This window comes from Erythrolamprus reginae, chromosome 8 (genome assembly GCF_031021105.1).
Source record: "Erythrolamprus reginae isolate rEryReg1 chromosome 8, rEryReg1.hap1, whole genome shotgun sequence".
Lineage (NCBI taxonomy): Eukaryota > Metazoa > Chordata > Lepidosauria > Squamata > Dipsadidae > Erythrolamprus > Erythrolamprus reginae.
Genome location: NC_091957.1, coordinates 37,292,310 through 37,305,368, shown reverse-complemented (window position 1 = coordinate 37,305,368; position 13,059 = coordinate 37,292,310). Strand labels below are relative to the sequence as shown.

General features: G+C 45.7%; 1 protein-coding gene and 1 long non-coding RNA gene across 6 annotated transcripts in view; one reads left to right on the top strand and one right to left on the bottom strand.

The window, feature by feature from the left end:
• The window catches only part of LOC139171458 (uncharacterized), a 49,404-nt gene that overhangs the window by 8,807 nt on the left and 27,538 nt on the right, over positions 1–13,059 (bottom strand). The window lies entirely within an intron of this gene.
• The window catches only part of ARHGEF9 (Cdc42 guanine nucleotide exchange factor 9), a 261,555-nt gene that overhangs the window by 243,941 nt on the left and 4,555 nt on the right, over positions 1–13,059 (top strand). For all 3 annotated transcript variants that reach the window (XM_070759694.1, XM_070759696.1, XM_070759695.1), the window contains 2 exons: positions 7,714–7,957; positions 10,550–10,618. In XM_070759694.1, coding sequence (XP_070615795.1) covers positions 7,714–7,957; positions 10,550–10,618 — 313 coding nt within the window. The remainder of the gene's footprint in view (positions 1–7,713; positions 7,958–10,549; positions 10,619–13,059) is intronic.

Here is a 13,059-nt window from a genome sequence, read left to right as displayed (position 1 = left end):
CAGAGACGTTCAGAGCAACGAAAGGAGCAGTTAAAGAGATATTTTCACCATTGAAGTAGAAACAGCTGGGTTTGGGTGTGGTACTCATCAGCAGGGTTTAAAAGGCAGGCAATCCCTTTAAGCCATGTGGAGTGTTATCAGCTTGGTGTGGCGTTATCCTGTCTTGTTTCTCGGCGTCTCTGTTCCTGGCTTGTGGCCCAGCAGCTTTGGAAGATCCGTGGGAGGTGTAGGTCTGCTATCTACAGCCTTGCCTTGGCAGAAAGAATTCTGTATTGCTGCATGGACTTTTGGCCTTCGTGAATATATTTGAAGATACAGCATTTTCCTGTTTGTAAAGACATTTTCTGTTACCTGTGTTTTTCTTGGATTTTATAAAACTGCCTTTGACTTTTACCAGTATGTCTGGCTTCTCTTTTTGGGTTGGTATTGGCTTCTGGAGTGACCCAGACAGAAATAATAATAATAATGATGATGATGATGATGATGATGATAAAAAGGTTGACCCCCCCCCCTCTTCTTTGTAGCAGCCCCTCAAATATTGGAAAACTGTTATCAAGCCCTTGTTTACACTAGACTAGACATTTCTATTTTTAATTTTATTTAGAAAACGTATATAACTCACTCACATAGACTCTAGGCAGTTTACAAATAATAAACAGCTTACCAAACATGCCCAATTCCTGCAAACGTTGTGCATTGTTTTAGCCTTTGGCTCGCTAATCATCTGTGTTACTCTTCTCTACACTCTTTCCATCTTTTTTATATTGTGGCTTCCTAAAATGTAAAATGTTAAGCCTGGCTGGCTAAAAATTGCTCTCCCCCGAGCAGTTCACAAAGCTGAAGCAGCAGCTACGCCCAGTTCTTCCTTGACACTCCATTTCAAGCCATGCCCTCCGATGTGCTGGTTGGTCCTGCCACTGCTGATTAAGATGCTGGCAGATACGCTCATCTCAAATGAAGGTCTGGGTTGGGATTGCGGTCTTAGCAGTAAACGTATCAGGGCAGGAAAGGAAAGGGCACCCCAAAGTCTGAATTCTAAATTGATGCGGCAGGCAATGTATTATTTAAATAGCACATTTGTCGGTCTGACTGGGATAAACTCTAGAAATGACACATAACTATGATTTGCATTCTGGTTTTTTTTTTCTATTTTATTCCATTTTATATATGGTTTTATTGATGTTTGTATATTATGTTCTGTATTTTGATTATGGCTTATTGTCTGATCAAAAATAAAGTTACAGGTATTATTGAAATTGTATTTTTAAGGAAAGAAAACATCGCATTTAGATTTCTCTCTTTCCCTCCCTCTTTAACTCTTTCTACTTCTCCAGCCCATAAACAATTAGTTCTGTCTTTTCAACAAAAAAACATGTAAGTTTTCTAGTCTTTCAAAAAAAAAAAGAAAGTCTTTTATCTTTTCTATCTTTATGTATCTGAGCTTAATCAACTTTGCCAGAAAATGATGAGTTTCGCATTTCTATATGTTGCATGAAGTTTATAACTCAATCTTCTACTCTGGGTATTATTTAAATAGCACTTAGGTGTGCAATATAGGAAGTATTTGTAAAACAATAAGGTGTAAAGAGATGCAGAGAAGAGCAACAAAGATGATTAGGGGCAGGGGCCTTGTGTCTAAAACGTACCAAGAACGGTGGCAGAAATTCAGTACGCCTACTCTATTGAAAGGAAGGACCAGGGGAGACGTGATGGCAGTCATGTCCAATATTTGAGGGACTCCTGCAAAGACAAGGGGGTCCATCTATTTTCCAAAGCATCTGAAGGCAAGGCAAGAAACAATGGATGGAAACTAATCAAGGAGAGAAGGAACCTAGAACTAAGGAGAAATTTCCTAACGGTGAGAACAATTGGACCTCCCCTGAAGCTCCACCAGAAGGGTCAAGAATGATTGATGACAGAAATTATTATTATTATTATTATTATTATTATTATTATTATTATTTATTAGATTTGCATGCCGCTCCTCTCCGAAGACTCAGGGTGGCTAATAACAATATAAAAAGACAATGTAAACAAATCTAATATTAAAAACAATCTAAAAAACCCCAATTTTTTTTTTAAAAAAACCACTCATACATACAAGTATACCATGTATAAATTCTATAAGCCTAGGGGGAAGAGAAATTTCAATTCCCCCATGCATGATGACAGAGGTGGGTTTTAAGGAGCTTGCGAAAGGCAAGGAGGGTGGGGGCAACTCTGATATCTAGGGGGAGCTGGTTCCAGAGGGTCGGGGCCGCCACAGAGAAGGCTCTTCCCCTGGGTCCCGCCAAACGACATTGCTTAGTCGACGGGACCTGGAGAAGGCCAACTCTGTGGGACCTAACCGGTCGCTGGGATTCGTGCGGCAGAAGGCGGTCCCGGAGATGTCTTTTCAGCAACTGCAGGTGGTCTAAAAACTCCCTTCTCTGCTCCTTTGGTCTCCACCCTCGTGGCATTCAAAGCTCCACAGAATCTTGGTTCAGTTCCTGTTCTCCTTGCCTTGATTATAAATCTATCTCTCCCTCCTTCTCCTCCTTCCTTCCCTCCCTCCCTTCCTTCTCTTTCCTTCCTTCCCTCCTTTTTCTTCTTTCCCCTTCTTCTCCTCCTCCTTTTCTCTACTGACTCATTCCTTAAAGGCAGGACTGAGTCAGTTGAACGCACGTTCAGTCAACTGGGACTCACCTAGATCAGGGGACCATCTGCCGGACCCCTGTGTCAGCTGCTCAAATAACTTTACCTTTTAAAATTCTTTTAAAAATAGGCCTAGCACCAGCTGTTCCAAATGAGCCGCTGTTTAAGTAACCTGACATAAAATTAGTCTTGGCTGAAGTCTCCGCTGTGCAACTGGCTATTACGTTGTGGGGATGTTTGCTCAGTTTTTATTTCTAATTTCTACTGCAAACATTTCATATTTCAATCTGACACTTCTCTTAACTGTGCTTTTAAAAAAAAATGTGAGGCAAAAAAAAACATGACCAGAAACCTCACCTCCGCCTGCTTGAGTAATTCTGAGCTCAGCACCAGGAAGCCAAAGATTTATTTATGAGTTCATGACTTCTTTCGTTCCCTTCTTGTTAAATTGCTCCTTTAAATTTCAAAGGACAACGATGTCATAATACAGTGATACCTCGTCTTACGGACTTGATTGGTTCCGGGATGAGGTTTGTAAGGTGAAACGTTTGTGAGATCAAACAATGTTTCCCATAGGAATCAATGGAAAAGCGATTAATGCGTGCAAGCCCAAAACTCAGCCCTTTTGCCAGCTGAAGCGTCCGTTTTGCACTCCCCTTGCTGGAAAACCCCACCTCCGGACTTTTGTGTTTTTGTGATGCTTCAGGGGAATCCCAGCAGCGCAAAAACGGGTGCTTCGCTGGCAACGGAAGTCCGGAGGTGGGGCTTCCCAGCGAGGGGGAGCCTCAGTGAAATTGTAGCATCGCAAAAACACGGAAGTCCTCGAAACCCCACCTCTGGACTTCCATGTTTTTGTGATGCTGCGATTTCGCTGAGGCTCCTCTCGCTGGGAAACCCCACCTCCGGACTTCCATTGCCAGTGAAGCACCTGTTTTTGCGCTGCTGGGATTCCCCTGCAGCATTGCAAAAACACGGAAGCCCGGAGGCAGTGTTCCCTCTAATTTTTTTTTGGGGGGGGCGGAAAAGTATAGTGTCTGAGCGGCAGTCCCTTTGGGACTGGGCAGCACAGAAATAATAAATAAACAAACAAACAAACAAACAAACAAATAAAAAACCCACCCTGTTTTGCCTCAGAGAATTTCAAAATAAAATACTGTACTGTGTGTCTATAACAGTGAGCTCATAATAGGGCAACTCTATCAATATCAAAATGCCACTTAAATAGTTGAGCTAGTTTCAAACTAGATTTTGATTTTCTTTCTCTCTTCCTTACTCCCATTCTTTTTCTTTCTCTTTTCCTTCCTCTCTTTTTTCTATCTGTTTCTCTCTCTTCCTCTCTTCCTCTCTCTCTCCTTCCCTCTCACTCTTTCCCTCTCGGCTTCTGGGCAGGTTTGAAAAACTCTGAGTTGATGATGATTATTAGGTGAGCGATTGCTCACTGCTCAGCTTAGAGGGAACTATGCCCGGAGGTGGTGTTTCCCATAGAGGGGAGCCTCGGGGGAATCCCAGCAGTGCAAAAACGGGCACTTCGCTGGCAACAGAAGTCCGGAGGCGGGGCATCCCAGTGGTGGCGGCTTGGGTTTGTAAGGTGAAAATAGTTTGTAAGAAGAGGCAAAAAAAATCTTAAACCCCGGGTTTGTATCTCGAAAAGTTTGTACAACGAGGGGTTTGTAAGATCACTGTATCAGGGTTTATACTAGTGGTGAGCTGCCTTCTGGGCCACGTGCTTGATTTATAGCATGCAACCTTTTTGTTGTGTCACTGAAGTTGTTCAGAAATCACTTTGTTTTTCAATAGTTGCCTTTTTAAAAATCACCTTTGAGACTTACTTTCCTTCTACACCCCCAATGTGGAAGGAGGAGAACTTGTCCCTTGTGGGAGGACCAGATTTGCTGATTTCAGCAAAAGCCTCAGGGATATTTCTTTGAAGTGCGATTCTCCTTCTGCATTCACTGAATCAGAGGAAATTGCAACTCCTCCGCGTCCTTTTCTGATTCCCGCCACATCACGGGGCTTGATGGGAATCTTAGTCCAACAAACGTGGAGAGGGCCAGGCTGAGCAAGGCCCGGGGAGTCAGGTATGTGCGACCTGGTGGTGCAGGTACACAAAAGAGCAGGATGTGAAGGCCCTCAGGGAGCAAGCAGAGAAAGAATTCTTAGAGAAAAAAAATAAAATGAGAATGGAAGAAATGTGTGTTAGCTAAGGCTAAGGAAAGTTGAAGGGAGGCTTGGCTTGCAACTGTCCCACTCGGTCATCCAGCAAAGAAACCCTCCCGGCCATCTGTTTTTGCCAAGAGTCTAACTTTACTGAAGCTCAAGTGGGTACAGGAATAGCGCCAGCTGAATATGACAAAGGAAATTTCCCTTTCTTCCCCCCCCCCCGGTTGCCTCCCCGGTTATCTGGAAATGTCCAATGAGGGGCTTGCAGATTGTCTATGAAATAGGTTCACGGTTGCCAGCTAAGCATATCAGTAGTTGACCTGGGCTGGCTGAAGCTTGTCACAAGGCGCAGTTGGGCTTCGACCCCTCCCCACGTCTTCCTGGCATCCCTCCCCTGCCCTCCACCCCCCATCGTTCATGTCAGGCTGCCAGCATCTAGAGCTCAGGTAGGGCAGTGCAGCCACAACATTCTCCTTGACTAGTGTTCTGTCGGGCTCTCTGGTAGAATCCTCCCAAAAATTCACAGGTACAAATTTCAGACACATACACATTTGAAAATTCAAAACAATGTTCTTTATAATGAAAAGTCACTTAAACCAAGCCCTCTTTTGGTATAGCAAAGAGCACCCGTCTCCAACCAAACTGGTAATTTGTACAAGTCCCTTATCAGTTCTGTGATACTTAGCTTGCAGCTGTGAGGCAATTCGCAGTCCTTCTTCTTTCACAAAGTGAAACACACTTTGCCCTGGTTTAGTTTCAAAGCGGGTAAAAAATCAGCACACAAAAAGTCAAAGTCAGTAAAGCAGTCACGAAACACAACGATCAGATAATCCTACACAATGGCCAAACCCACAGGCTGCTATTTATAGCAGCCTCACTAATTACCACAGCCCCACCCAACCACAGGTGGCCTCATTTTCTTTGATAATAATCTCTCAGTTGTTGTTGCCTATGCATCGGTCTCCGCACACGTGGCTGTATCATTAACTCTTGTTCTGAATCCAAGGAAGAAAGAGATAATTGATCTCCTTCTGAGCTGTCTGCCCCACTCTCCTCCTCCCTGTCACTCAAGTCTTCTTGGTCAGAGGAGCCTTCATCAGCAGATTCCACCGGGGGCAAAACAGGCCTGCAGCATGTGGATGTCTCCCCCACATCCACAGTCCTTGGGGCAGGAGCAGGGCCAGAGCTAACCACAACAATTAGGAGGGGTCTCCACCATTCTCTTTGCCCACCTCGTCCAGCATACACAGAAGACCTGAGATACTTCTCCTATTTATGTGACATATTTCTATTTTTAGTAGATCTATCGAGTAGGGAGGTAAAACGACTGAGGGTCTCTTCTCCTGCTTAAAACTGCCATGGAAATGCTGCCTGGGCCCCTGTGGTGCTGGGCAACCTGTTTGCTGATTGTTTGGGGAGAACTCAGCCGTGGCAAGTGGATTTCTAAACTTCTGGCTGGATTTCAGAGTCAGTGTTTATCCACAGGAGATCTTAAGTGCTGCTAGAGCTCCATCTCATTCCACAAACTTCAGCATGAAAGTCGAGAAGTTTCATCGACGTTCCAGAAGACTCGAAATCCTAGCCATCTTAATGATTTATTTGAGTCAGAAGCATCACAATTAAAACAAGGCACACTTTACAAGATAAAATTTAAAATATAAAGCACACGATTGAAATATGAGTAATTAAACAGATCTTTCCCAGAAACTCATAACATTAATTACATTCTGTCCTGAGCGTGAGTGCGCCCTGATCAAGACACAGAGGGCAGGTATGCGTATGTGGTGTTGTCTGCATGTCACCATAATCACAAAGGGTCGAAGTCACCAGACATGCCCCAATGGTTCTAGAGTGCCTCTAGATCAGTGTTTCCCAACCGTGGCAACTTGAAGAAATTTGGACTTCAACTCCCAGAATTCCCCAGCCAGCATTCGTTAAAGAGTTAGAGATGAGAAGGAAAATTTTACATAAATGGTATTATACACCAGCACAACTTTCACCCTTCCAGAGGAAAGGGAAAGGTAATTGTTGGCATGGTTGCCAAAAGAAAGGGATCTTCATGCATATGTTCTGGGAGGGTGTTGAAGTTCAGAAATTTTGGAAGGAAGTGCAGAATGAAATAAATAAAATGTTAAATAGTAAGTGGATAATTACAAAAGAAATAGCAATATTAATTAAAGAAAGAGAATTAAGAGACTTCAAAGAAATAAAAACTGCAGCATTGGAAAGCCCTCAAGCGGTAGTGGTATTGGGTTGGAAAGAGTCTATAAAATGGACATTACAGAATTGGTACTGGTACATGGTGGATCACATACATTTTGAAATCATTGAAATAAGATTGAACAACTTTGACGAAAATAAATTGGAGAAGCTGATGGTACGATGGAATAAGGTGAAAGATTATATGCTGAGTAGAATTTGTGACGAAAATGTGAAAAATAAACTCCAATCACTCTTTTAATAATAATAAATGCAAAGTAGAGCTAAGGAAATAAAAGAATATAAACTAGTAAAGATTTGAACCTCCTGCAATTGGTGGTGGTGGTGGTATTGTCAGTCAGGTGATGGGCACATGCACTGTGCACCTTTTTATGTTTGTTTATGTAATTCTTATGTGCAAAACCAATAAAAATATTTAAAATAAAAATAAGTTGCCAAGGTTGGGAAACACTGCTCTAGATCAAGGTGTGCCTGTGCACAGTCTGTTCAGCGCTTTCCCTCCTTCCCAGCTTTGCGCCCAGCCAAGTGCCACCTCTTCCTCTGCTGAGTCCCTCCAGGTGGGTTCTTTCCAGCCACCTTGATGAGCAACCTGGGCATCCCAGCGATTGTCTTCGCTTCTCTCGAGGAGATGACGAAATCAGAGTCTGAAACACGACACAGGTTGGAATGGCTGACTCGGAAATGTTTGTTTTCCTGCAGGATCTGATAAGAAGAGACATCTTGTACTACAAAGGACGGATTGACATGGACCGCTATGAGTTTGTGGATATTGAGGACGGACGGGACGATGACTTCAACGTCAGCATGAAGAATGCTTTCAAGCTGCACAATAAGGAGACGGAGGAAATGCATTTGTTTTTTGCCAAGAAGTTGGAAGAGAAGTTGAGGTGGCTCAGAGCTTTCCGCGAGGAGCGAAAGATGGTGCAAGAAGATGAGAAGATCGGTAAGACACGAGGATCTAAGCGGGGGTGTGTGGGTGGGTGGGTGGGGGGGCTTAGAGCTCAGCAATAGGATTTGCACCCTACACAACGTTTGCCAGGACTCCCTTTATAAACAGGGCCAGACTTCCTCGCCTCCGTGGGACTGGGGGGGGGGGGGAGGCTCCCAGGTCAGACGGTAGGTCAGAGCAAGACCGAGGGCATATTTTGAGCCCAGGAGCTGATTTTTTTAAAATATAAATGATGCTGCATTTCAGAAGTTGGATGGCCTGGACCATGGATGGCAAACATTTTTTGGCTCGTGTGCAAAAAGGATGTGTGTGTGTGTGTGTGTGCACGTGCCCATGCCTGTTTTCTTCCCCCATGCATGTACATCAGTCCCCTGCGCTGCCTCTAGCACAGGTACACACACACACATCCCGCCCCCATGGATGCGCAGGGGCCTCCCTGGAGCCTGGGACAGGGAAAAAACGGCCCAAAGGGCAAACTGGAAGTTCAGAAAAACAGACTTCCGCTTTGCCCGTTGTGCTCTTTTTCACACTCCGGAGGCTTTAGGGAGGCTTCCTGAAGCCCCAGAACGTGAAAAACAGCACAACAGGCAAAACAGAAGCCCATTTTTCCGAACTCCTGGCTTGCCCGTTGGGCCGTTTTTCACCCTCTGGGGCTTCCGGGAAGCTTTCCTGAAGCCTCTGGACTGCGCAATGGCCTTGCTGCCCCTAAGGCCATATATCAGCTGGCCAACACGTGCCCGTGTGCTGGACCTGACGGAGGGCAACTCCTCACGTGGCCTCCAATATGGCTCTGCATACCACTTGTGCCATAGGTTCACCATCACTCGCCTAGACGTTGGCATTTGAACCAACGTTTCTTGTGGTTTACACTTCTAGGTGAAATATTAACATGCATTGCCAGTTCATGGATGAGATGCTACACGCTAAATGAATTAGAGATGAGGAATCGTTCTTCCCTCCTGCTCAGATATTGCATGTTGGCCTCCTGTTGCCCCATTTGTCCTTTGACTTCCAAACCTATCTGGAAAAAACGAAGCAACAGGTTGCCGTGTCCCTTCCCGATTATCCATTCTTGCAATGTGGAACTGCAACCATGTGTTTTTCCTCGCATGATGGCAATAGTATTTAGATGTATATATATACTGCTCAAACAACACAATTATAACTCCAAGTAAATCAAACTTCTATGAAATCAAACTGTCCACTTAGGAAGCAACACTGATTGATAATCCATTTCACCTGCTGTTGTGCACATTCAACTTTGTACAGAACAAAGTATCCGATGAGAATATGTCATTCATTCAGATCTAGGAGGTGTTCTTTGAGTGTTCCCTTTATTTTTTTTGACTATCGTCAGGATCAAACTCCAGGCTATGGGCAGAGTTAGCCTGCAACAGTACTTGTAAACTGTTCCTAGTGCTTTGCAACCCCCTCTAAGCGGTGTACAGAGAGTCAGCATATTTGCCCCCAACAATCTGGGCCCCATTTGACCGACTTGGAAGGATGGAAGGGTGAGTCAGCCTTGAGCCGGTCAGGATCAAATTCCTGGTAGTGAGCCTGCAGTACTGCCCTCTAACCACCAGGGCTCCTCATGTAGAAAAGCCTACTTCTGTTCCCAAGTAGCCTGTCTCCCTTCACACAGAGAGCCAGGGGCTCCCGTCGAAGGAAGTGCTTGTGCTGCCTTCAGAGGAGCGACAGAGTGGAGCAAAGAGGCTCTGGAGAGAGTATCAAACTTTTGCTTGAGGCCCTTCAAAGGAGAGGGAGGCATTGTCTGTTTAATTTCCTAGTGAAGATCCTGAAGGTGTGATAGGGCTCCCCAAATTGCCAGCCCTCCCACAGCACTGATGGGAAATCTTAAGCGTTTGGCCCCAACATGTCTGAAGGAGCCAAGGGTGGGAAGCAGCAGTCGTGGGGCTGGCAAGCCCTTCAAGAAACGCCACTGTGGGTCTGTTCAAGGAGGGGGTGCCCATCAAACAGACCGACTGAATGGAAGGGCAATTCCATTGGTTTTCGTTTCCATAAAAATGAACTGGCGGCAGCTTGTGTCATTTAACGAAGGAGAACGTGCTCCATAAATTATGGAAAAGAGCGAGTTGGTGAAATGACTCCGGGAGCAGAGAGGGGTGTTCTGGCACTTATGCGCTAATGGCAAAATTCAATTATGCACGACAGCACACCCAGCGAGAGCCTGCCTAGGAAGCATAGAGATACTAAGAAGCCGTGCCCAGAAAGAAGGGGGGGGGGGCATACCAAAAGTTGTATATGTAAAGGGTTGACTTGCAAACTGTGGCTATCTCCAAAATGTGCATATGGATGAGGGTCGAGGGGAAGAACGCATAAAAACTATGTGTGCACAAAATACAGGGGGGGGGCACTAGCTTGAGGAATGAAAAGGGAGGGGGGGAGGATGGGGGGAGGGAGGGAAGGAGAAAATGGAGGCAGAGGAAAAAGAATGGGAAGGAAGGAAGGATAAGGTTTGTGTGATGAATCCCCCACTTCAAGCCTTCAGGAAATCCAGGGGGAGACGAGGGGCTTCATCTCTGCCAAGCGTTCACTCTCCCCCCTTCTCTCCTCTTCCCTCTCCAGGCTTTGAGATTTCTGAGAACCAGAAACGACAAGCAGCCATGACCGTAAGGAAAGTCAGTAAGCAGAAAGGTAACTTCCTCCGGGTCTTGTGGGCAGTGAGTGGGCAGCCCCTCTTGTCCCCCCGCCTCCCCTCAATGCTGCCCCCCTTTTCCTCTCCGTTTTTTCCTTCTGGGCACCTTTTTGGGCCTACAGGTTATGTTGGCAGTCGAGCCCACAATGTCCATCGCTAGGCAACGCGGTTGTCACGCACGGAGGCCTCTGACCCCGTTGCTTAGGGATGGCAGTCCCAGTCGCTATGGTAACCCTGTGGGGCATTAAGAGAGGGACTCAGGTGGTCAGAGTCCCAGAGAAGCAGGCCAACCGTGGGGGTGGGGGGATAATTTGGGTCAGGTTGGCGGTTGGGGGGGGCAATGGGGTTTGGGGGTGACTGCAGTTCCCAAGTGGTTGGCTGGAGGTTTTAGGACCTGTACAAGTGCTGCATCAGGTCGGGTTAGAGAAGGCTGGCCTAGATCATTATTACAGTATGCACAAATGCCTAGGAAAGCCAGTAAAGAAGAAGGCCGTGTTTTCCTGAAAATAAGACATCCCTGAAAATAAGCCCTCCTCTCAAAATAAATCATCCCCCCAACATATTTATTTATTTCTTATTTATTTAATTGGATTTGTATGCCGCCCCTCTCCGAGGACTCGGGGCAGCTCACAACATATATAAGAACATAGTAATACATCTAATCCAATCAATATAATTTAAAAACCCTAAAAATCCTAAAATAATTTAAATCATTCATAATCATTAATTCAACAATCAAACTAAAGCATTCATTGGTCAGGGGGGAAGATCTAATGACCCCAGGCCTGGCGGCAAAGATGAGTTTTTAAACTCTTTCAGCAGGCGAGGAGGGTGGGGGTAGTGCGAATCTCTGGGGGGAGATGATTCCAGAGGGCCGGGGCTCCCACAGAGAAGGCTCTTCCCCTAGGCCCCACCAGCTAATATTGTCTGGCTGATGGGACCCTGAGGAGACCAACTCTGTGGGACCTGACCGGACACTGGGATTTGTGCAGCAGAAGGTGGTCTCGTAGGTAATCTGGTCCTATGCCATGTAGGGCTTTATAGATCATAACCAACACTTTGAATTGTGTCCAGAAACCAATCAGCAATCAATGCAGTCCGTGGAGTGATGGTGAGATATGGGCATGTCTTGGCAGGCCCAAAACTGCTCGTGCGACTGCATTTTGGACAATCTGAAGTTTCTGAACACTCTTCAGAGGTAGCCCCATGTAGAGGGTGTTGCAGTAGTCAAACCTCAAGGTGATAAGGACATGACTGACTGTGAGCAAAGACTCCCTGTCCAGATAGGGCCACAACTGATGCACCAAGGAGACATGGGCAAACGCCCCCTCACCACAGCCAACAGATGGTGTTCTAAAGTCAGCTGTGGATTGAGGAGGACGCCCAAGTTGTGAACCCTCTCTGAGGGAGTCAATAATCCCCCCCCCCCCGATGGTGGACGGACAGATGGACGTTTGTTGAGAGGTAGTACCCACAGCCACTCCGTCTTGTCTGGATTGAGCTTGAGCCTGTTGGCACCCATCCAGACCCTGACAGCCTCCAGACACCGGTGCATCACTTCCACTGCTTAACTGAGTGGGCACGGGGAGGAGATGTACAGCTGAGTATCATCAACGTATCATTTAAATGCGTATGCAGCCAGTCCTCTGAAGCCCCCTGAAATCTTCCAGTTGTGGAGTGCTGGCTTCAGAGAACTGCAGAAACTTTGCATGGCCTTCAAATCAGGGGTGAAACCCAACAGGTTCTGACAGGTTCTGGAGAAACCGGTAATGGAAAGTTTGAGTAGTTCGGAGAACCGGCAAGTGCCACCTCTGGCTGGCCCCCGAGTGGGGAGGGAAAGGGGATTTTGCCCACAGAACGGCTAGGGGGAAATTGTGAATTTCCTCCCTGCTTCAAATGAACACATTTCTGCAGTGGAGTAAAATTAAAGAAATGGATTAAGAAGGCACAAAAGAATCTCATGTATGTAAAGACGGTTCACATTCAGAAAAAGGTTCAGATTTTGCCTAACATCATTTAAATCAGTGATTTTCAACCTTTTTTGAGCCGCGGCACATTTTTTACATTTACAAAATCCTGGGGCACACCACCAACCAAAATGACACCCTAAGACACTCTCCTCTCTTTTTCCATCCCTGTCTCCTCCCCAACCTTGTGTGTGTGTGTGTGTGTGTGTATACACACTCTTGAACCATTTCCAAAAACAGATGAGGGCTGGGTTTTTCTCTCTCTTATTCTTTGGGTGCTTTTTATCATATGCTTTAAATCAAGAGTCACTTCTCTCTCTCTTTTGTTTCTCTCTTTCCTGTCATTTTCTGCCTCAATCATTTTCTCATTTCTTTTTTCCTCCCCTTTTTGCTCATTTCTCTCTCTCTCTCCCTTCCTCTCCTTTTCTCTCTCTCTCTTGCTTTCTCTCTCTCTCTTGCTTTCTCTCTCTCTC